The sequence below is a fragment of the Prinia subflava genome, chromosome 10 (genome assembly GCF_021018805.1).
Source record: "Prinia subflava isolate CZ2003 ecotype Zambia chromosome 10, Cam_Psub_1.2, whole genome shotgun sequence".
Taxonomy (NCBI): Eukaryota; Metazoa; Chordata; class Aves; order Passeriformes; family Cisticolidae; genus Prinia; species Prinia subflava.
The window spans coordinates 27,505,939-27,514,538 of record NC_086256.1 but is presented as its reverse complement, the minus strand read 5'-3'; the positions used below and the strand labels follow the sequence as shown (position 1 = coordinate 27,514,538).

General features: G+C 39.8%; 1 protein-coding gene across 6 annotated transcripts in view; it reads right to left on the bottom strand.

Moving 5' to 3' along the window:
• Positions 1-455: 455 nt before the first annotated feature.
• Positions 456-8,600, bottom strand: part of RALGPS2 (Ral GEF with PH domain and SH3 binding motif 2) — a 111,302-nt gene continuing 103,157 nt past the window's right edge. For all 6 annotated transcript variants that reach the window (XM_063406566.1, XM_063406570.1, XM_063406569.1 and 3 more), the window contains 3 exons: positions 5,146-5,251; positions 3,858-3,949; positions 456-2,095 (listed from right to left, as the gene is read on the bottom strand). In XM_063406566.1, the coding sequence (XP_063262636.1) occupies positions 2,066-2,095; positions 3,858-3,949; positions 5,146-5,251 (228 nt within the window). In that variant the 3' untranslated portion in view covers positions 456-2,065. The remainder of the gene's footprint in view (positions 2,096-3,857; positions 3,950-5,145; positions 5,252-8,600) is intronic.

The following is an 8,600-nucleotide window of genomic DNA, read 5'->3' as shown; positions in this document are numbered from 1 at the left end:
TTGCTATACACCCAAGGAGGGTAAACTTGGGAGATGTGTGAACTGCAGAGGGATTCAGCACAAGCAACCCCTTCCCAAAATTCATGACTTCAGAACAGGCTATTCATTCCCCATATAAAAAACCAGCAACAAAAGAACTGCAAGGGGAGCCAAATTCTCATAGTCCTTGTGGTGTCATTCCAACAGAAGCATCCTTCTACTGTTTTTCTCTCTACCAAGAGCCAATTCAGAACAATTCTTGGAAACACAAACCACCCTATTACCCTTTACATCACTAAGTGGTTGGGGGTTTTGTGTTTTGTTTTGTTTACTGTGAGACTGGATCATCCTTCTTTTTGCCTGCTAGAAATCACAAATTAATCATTTCCATCATGTGATTAATTTGACTCTGGAAAAAAAAACCCTCAAATGTGAGTTTATAGGCTTCTACTCAGATGCAATAAACAAACTATACATTTTCCAAATAACAACTACTAGTAGAAACCTTTATTGGACAGTCAGAGAACTCTGAAACAGACTGGTAGGTAGCTTGTTTCTGTTTAAAAAGGAGAATTCATGGTGGAATCTGCAAGCATATTTACGGTCACTAAACCACAATGTCAATGGAACAGTTACTACTTTTTCACAGACTTCAAAGTTCCAATATCAGACTCATATTTTGGACAATGTTTCCTTGCTTTACAAAGATCATGGTTTTGAAGATTAAAGAAAGACCAATCATCCAGGAAACTAGGTGACGTCAAGGAAACCCCAATAAAGCAAGAATCAAAGTCTTAAGCATCAAACACACACATAAAGCACAGCTCCCTTTTTACAACCATTATGTTTTTCTCTGTGAGTAATTTCAGTGACCAAGAATGATTCCTGGCAAGGATGGAATTTTGATGGCCCCACACCTTTTCTCTCCTTAGGTTATCCTACCTTCTAATAAATCAGTTAATTGCCTCAAGATCAAAAGAGCTTCTGTATGTAAGGTCTGCTTTAGGCCATGTTATCAACACCACACAATGTCAACTACTTTGACCAAGACAGATACTAAAATCAGTTATTGCCAAATGAGAACATGAAAGCTTGAAATTGTGCCTCTATCTTTTTAAAATGTCCATCTGAAGTGATATTATGAAACACCACACACTACCAGTGGTCCCTAACTGATAATTAGCAGATACCCCAAGTCAAACATCTCAGTGAGCTGTACCCAGGTGTTGGTTTTTGTCATTCAGCTTTCCTGTGCAGGAGAGTCACAGGCATAGAAACAAATGGGATGAAAAGATTCAGTTCTGACCCAACAGTGCTTTCAGTTTTGTCTCGTACACACCACCCCCAGCTGCCCAAACCACGTGGTTTAACCAGGAATTAGGTCAAACGTACCAAATCCATTTTTGGCTCAGCCTCTGCGCCACTGTGGGAGTCTGGCTCCCACACAGGACCAAGGTTTGCAGGCTCAGTGCTGCTCTGAACTTGCAGTTGTGTCACATTTCTTATACTTGTAGGTCTGAGAGAAATAACACTGCTGCAGGCTACGTGTGCCTGGGACAAGCTCCCGTCCAGGCCTCCTGGTGTAGCCTAAACAACATCTCCAGGACATGTAGTACCTTTCACCTGGTTCATACACAGCTTTTGATACAACTCTGAAATACCAGTTTACCTGCTTCCTTAAGAATGCCTAAAAAGGTGAGTTATTTTCAAAATTAGTATAAAGTTAAAAGAAACTCAAAACTAGCTACAATCTAACTCAAGCACAGCACCGCCAGAAGTTTCACACACACTATTTGGTGTTTCATGTTGTTTTTCCTTTCACTCTTTAAGGCAGTGGTTTCCACAGGTCAGTTCTGAGAACATAACGAAGCATGGTCCATGGCAATTCATGTTGCAACTCCATTTTTAATTTGGGGGACTCCACTCCCCAACCATTAGTGGTTTTGTTCAGGGCTCCAGAGTTCAGACATTGAGTTGACAGGTTCTGTTCTGGCACAGAATACAGCTGGCACATTTTTCGTCAGGACCTTGTTCTCAATTATGAGATGGTTCAAATTGTCCTTTTTTATGGTTTTGAATTTGCCTGTTATTCAAAGGTCATCAAGTTGGCAGGAACCTGAAAACAAAAATATAAATTACAGAAGAACTTACTTCAGGTAGCAGCTACTTGCATTCAACTGTTTCACACACTAGACACCTTGTTGAAATGCACATCACTCTGTCTTCAAAAAAGGGGAGAAGGAATGCAACTATCATCCAGCAGTAAAAAATAGAGTTGCAGAAACTCCCGGTATAATAAAAATATTAAACTGCTGTGAGGTTTATAATTTTCTTACATAGCCATAGAACTTCCTAATTTTGATGACATTTAAGTTGTCAGCAAAACAACTTTAAATAAATAAATAAATAAAAAAAAATCTCAGCTCTGCTAGGAAAGGAGAGCCCTCTCACCCGAGCCCCAGCTACAAAATTCTTGGCACACAGATCAGTGATTGATGTAAGGCCCTTAGTTTTTTTAAGACTAATTTTAAAAAATGAGGCATAAACACTTGTTTGGGCTTTTCTCACAGCAAACCTGAATGCCTGCTGCAAATATTACTCCCTTTCACGATGAATAAAGCTAATGTTTGCAAATACATTAGTTTGTATCTCCTTTTTCTCTCCATCAGGAATCTGACAGCAACATCTCTCATTTAGTCAGGTTATTAAAGAGCCACCACATTCCTGAAAACTGTCAATAAATAGTCTGGTCAGACATGAATCAAGCATCTCTTGCTTTGCATTCACCATTTACCTGTAGAAGACAGAATGCTCAACTGGGCTAAAGCTGCACCATTAAAATCACAAATGGTATCTATTAAAATAGTTCTTACTGTTATTCAGCTATTACTATTAGACTAGGTGTTTATATTCCATTGAAAGCACATTTAAACATCCAATTTTTCTAAGGCAGCTACACTGTTAAGAGTAATAAACAGCAGTGCCAACCCTTACTGAACCAGAGCTGTCTTCAGAGGAGTTTTTCACTCCTTACTTGCACTCTTTGCCACTATTTGCTACTATTCCCACTTTCTCCAGCCAGGAACACAATTTCTCTCCTTTACTCCTTCACAGGAGCTTCTGCAACCCTCCTTTAGTTCTCAAGATCTCTCTCAGAGGCAGAATTGAACAAGAAAGCACAGAAGGATCTGGAAAAGCCTTTTGGTTTCCCCTTGAAATTGAGTAGGATTTCTGCTCTGGGAACTCCATAAACAAATGTGCAAAGAGAAGGAAGAGTTCAGGGAGACAAAGTAACTTAAAAAGGATTTTGCTGATGAAAAAGGTGAATAAGAATTTATATGAGAACAACATTTAATAGGGGTTAGAGCAGTCTTATCTTCCTTTTTGATCCACGGAAAATGCTACTTTTGCTTTCAAGAACTGGAAAATATACCAAGGGCTAAACTACTTTCTACACATTTTAGGAATACAAAATACATACACAGCAGAAAATATGTATGTTCATGAGAAAAGGCACTTCAGGAGAGTTACCTAGAATTGATATTGAATGCTGCAGTTTCCAGCTTTTTTTATATAATTCTGCGATAACCTTTTTCAAATGGGCGAGACAAAAATACTGCCACTCAGATATTTTAGAGCATTCCTTGCATTTCTCCAATTCCTTTAAATTAATCTCAAGGTAGCCCCAAATGTTTCTTCATTAACCCAGAAGCTCTGAGCACTTGTTTGCAAAGGGACAAACAGAAAAGCCAAGGCAAATCAATCAGCATATGGAAGGGAACACACAAAGCCCTCAGTGACAGCTTGGTCAGCTCCAAGATCCACCAGCTCTGAGCTCTCAAAAGCTTCAAAGTTCCTTTTCATTGTCCTGCTCTCACCTGTTGTCTGTTGCTTTGGCAGGCAGCACTCAGGTGTTTGAACCAGAGCATTGCATTCATTCTGTTTCCAGCTTGAAATTTATATGAGTTTCCTAAGAAAGAGAAAAAAACAATGATGAAGAAACACAAACAGTGCTCCTTTTAAAGAACTTAAATCATACCTATATTCAAGTACCTCCAAATTGAAATATTATGAGAAGATTTACTAATAGGAGGTCCATATAACTTTGTCTGGAGTAGGTGCAATTGCTTGACCTATTGAAGAGAAGTTTCAGCTTGCCTCTCTTCCTTTCCAACACTCTAGATTTCAGCTAATGCCCGTGTCAACAGGAAAGAACAAAACATCTCTCAAAACAAAAGGGGTTTTGTTCACTACCATTACTGCAATTTGTTTATAATATCATTATTTTTTTTCATGAAGTGCAAGATAGCACTGAAATGCACCCTGGAAAGCTACATTTGAAAATATCTGAAAATCACTCCTAAATGCATTGATACACTTCAGACCAGTATTTTCAGTGGTTGGAGTTACACAGTGTTTGTTTGGGTTCAGGAAGGTCAAGTGTTACAAAAACATTTCAGATTGCTGTTGTAGAGCATAAGCTGACAAGCACTCACAATTTATACCTTATATCACTGGTGCTAGGAGAGATGTTTGGAAATAAAATGTACTAAGAGTCAAAGCAGACAAAGCAATAAATAATTTTAAGCTACTTTATCAGAACTTGTAATAATGTTCTTTCTGCACAATTTGAAGTGCCATGGAAAAGTAACATTTTCTTCAGAGTTTCAGCTGAAAGCAGGCACTGTGTTGAGTAATGGACATCCACAGGCTTCTCCACAGAACAGCCAAGATCTCTGAGGGCTTTTTCCTGGTAACAGCACTACATTTGAACATGGTTTGGGTTTTGGTTTTCATTTGGAGAGAAGGGACTGCTCAACCACCTAGTGTTAGCTAAATCTTTTTTTTTTTTTTTTTTGTTACTTACATTTTCACACATGTGAAAATGCCTCGAAGTGCTCTAAATATGGTTTAAAAGAATACAGATGAATACTTCCAATTAAAATCACATCTGGGGTTGTTAAGAGTTTGGAGAGTTCTTACAACTCAGTGAAGACTCTAAGGGTTCTCCTTGGGTTATTGTTCCCATGGCATTCCAGAGGCAAAGATGCCATGTTGGAGAGCAGCTGAAACTGGAGGGATGGCACCTTTCACTCGCTCGTTGAGTTGCTGACAAATGAACTCAGCAGAGAAAATGTTTACTCTGGGAAGCAGTGCAAGGCTTACCCTTCTCAGAATCAGTCAGCAAGAAGAGATCTGGGTGCTCTGGGTCATCTGCCATCATCACCATCCAGCCCACCACTGAGACGCTCTTACTCGGCGTGGATTTGAACTGGAAACACAAACAAGATTTGAACTGGAATTAAAACAAGAGATCTGCACTGAACAGGTACCCAGCAGGGCAGGTTCTCTCTGTGGCACTGCTAAAGACTGGGTAACTTCACAGGAAGCAGAGCACTTCACAAGATTAAGAAAATTTACAAAGGATGTATGAAATAAGTGAAAGCAAGACAATGAATGATATTCAAAACAAATGAAAAGAAATTTTACAATCTGCAAAAGCTTGTTAGACATCTGATCTGCACTGCATGATTACAGCAGCATTCCTCACCACATCAGTGCACATTTGAACATACAGTATAGTTCAAAATGTATTAATAAATGCAAAACTATTCCCTCCACTGTTCACAAACAGAAGAATTGAACTTGCCTGTGCTATAACTACTCACCGTTAGCATGCAGTAATTATTAAAGTACTCTGTAATTACACGTAACATGAGTCCTGGGGACAAACTAACACAATTGTGTAATCAAATATGATGACTTGATGAAATAAATGGATCAAATGAGGATGCAAATTCAATAAACAAGTGCCCAGAAGTGGGCAGTCATGCTCATTTATCAACAAGATGTTGAAAATGATGGTGTTTTCCTGTTCCAGGCGTTATTCACGGATTGACAGGTAACTTGGTCTAAGCACAACACTTGTCTGCTACACCAGTCCCTCTCCTGACAGCTCCTGGACCCCACTGTTTTTCATTCACCTGGTCACAGTATTATTTTCTTCTTCCCATGCTTCTCTCAGGTCCAGGCTCTACTCACCCATTCAATCCAACTTATCTCCAAACCTTAGGCTCCCTTTCTCCTTGGCCTTCTTTTTTACCTATTATTAGACCCACCCAATTCACTTCTTGCTTGCTCAGGCAGTCCCATCCACACCCCAGCTCCTCATTCATTCAGTTCCTCTCACGTCTTCAGCTGCCAGGTCTCCTCTTCCCACGTTCTTGGGTCCAACAGAAACTTTTCCATCAATCCCTGCACTCACCCTCTGCAGTGCTTTACCTCAGTTCTCTGCCCGGGAAGTCTGGTTCTGGAATATGCTCATCCCCATCAGATGCATCTTCTTCCTATCCTGTGAATCCCCATTCCAACCCCTTTATTAGCACAGCTATTTTGATCTCTCTTTAATTACATTATTGGAAACAATAAAACATCCTTAAGATCGTTTTGGCTTTAAGTGATTCGGTTCTAGATTACTTTTATTCTTCATGCTAATGCCACAAGGCAGATGCACAACATTAAGCATCAAGTTACTTTGGTTTCATTTTAGAACTATTGCTTTAGTCTTACAATCCTGGATCTCTGGTTCAGCCAAGGAAAGAGTTACTGGTAATAAGTTTGAAGGTATCGTGATCAAAGTAAGTTTATAAGAATGTTCTCTGCATGGGAATACAGTTGTTTTATAAATAAAATTCCACTGCAAGTCTAATGGCAGTTATTCTAATCTATGCCACAGATTAACTGAAGACTTGGAAGGTCACTGAGTCATCACAAAATCACAGAATGTTTTGGGCTGGGACATTAAAGATCCTCTCATTCAACCCCTCTGCCACAGGCAGGGACACCCTCCTCTAGATCAGGCTGCTCCAGCCCCATCCAGCCTGGCCTTGGACACTCCCAGGGATGGGGCAGCCACAGCTTCTCTGGGCACCCTGTGCCAGGGCTTTACCCTATCACAGGGAGGAATTTCTCCCTAATATCCCCTCTAACCCTGTCTTTTGTCAGTTTGAAGCCATTGTACAGGTCTGTACATTGTACAGCCATTGTACAATCTGCCTGGGATTTGCACAACTGGCTACATTTTAAACCCTAGTTTAAGATCCATTAGAACTTGGAATTAACAAATGTTAGACCAGTAGTTGAAAGCAAAATCATTTAAACCAAGTTCAAAATAGTTTAAGAGGCCAGGCTCTTTGTATACACACGCTGAAGTTCAGTAACTCACAGAGGTGGACAGATGTGGTAAAGCCTCAGAAGAGGAGGAGGTAAATGATAAAGCTCTATCAGATAAGATTTCATTACAGTGAGGGCTGTAACTCCTTTTCAAACAGAAACAGAAATTTCTTTGAGGAGGCAGTAAGTAATGTTAGTCAGTAGTGAAAATTAAGGCATTTTATCTGAAAGAAGTAATAAAGACAAGGAAAGGGAATAAAGTTAAGCTCGTGAGTTCTTTAGAAAAAAGGAAGTGTATATAAAGGATTTCTTATGGACTCACTGACAACACTGCCCCAAAAAGTATGATGACACAACACTTAAAAGGAATCTGCAAAATGCAAACTTCCAACCTGTCCTAAAGCATTAATAAGTCCTTTTCACAAAGATGGAAATTTGAGTCACAAAGCAGTTTTAATGGATTACAGATCAAAATGTACCTCTTGAACGTGCTTATTTGTAGAGTTTCACGGAAACAACACATTGGGCTTTGCTATCTTAGCTGTATATCCCGACAGGTATCCAGTGTGTGACACTGCCATGCAATCCAAACTGCCAGCGCTCCTTGCCTTTTCTTTTCACTCAAACCCATCAGTTAATCATGGTGCTTCTCCATAAAATGAAAAGCTCCACACAAGGAAAGCGTTTCCTGCCAGCATCAATCCATCCATCATCACTGGAAACACATGTCAGCCTTCCATCCCTGTGCTCAGCTGGATTTGTATGCCATGTTTACACAGTCCCCCAGGGCAGCTCATGCTCTGCTGATGCACAGAGCCTCGTGAACAGCAAGTCTGCTTTGTTAACATCAAGGGAATGAAAGCTTCATTGTAATTTAATGTTCCTGGTTCCTATTTGCTTTTTGTAATACAGGCCACTGGAATGATTCTTATTATACACATGGAAAACTGCACAGCTCTGGCACTAGGCTTCACATAATTGATTTTTGCTGCTGTTGTTCTGAGCTCAAAGGCTTTTGTAAGTAAATCTTTGAATCAAAAACTCTGAATTAATCTGTGAACAGACTTTTCACTCCAACATTTTGGCACCTACAAATCTCCTCCTCCACATCTCCAGCTTTATAATACTCAAATGATTTTCTCAGGGCCTGACCATCCTTCCCAGAATGACAGCATTCTTCATCAGGGTATTTCAGTGAAAGTGTCTGAGCCACAAGTACCACGTTTTCTAGATTACAAATAAATCAATCTAATTTTGATTATAGCATGCACTGAAAGGCTTAGAACTAACCAGGGTTTGTGCCCAAGCATGAAGCATAAAAAGTCTCTGTTTCCAAGTACCCACAAACACAGAAAAATCTCTGGTGCATGCTATGTTGTCACAGAAATTGGCAAGGCTCTCAGTCCAATCATTATAAAGTGTATTCACATTTTTCAGGGTGCTTATTA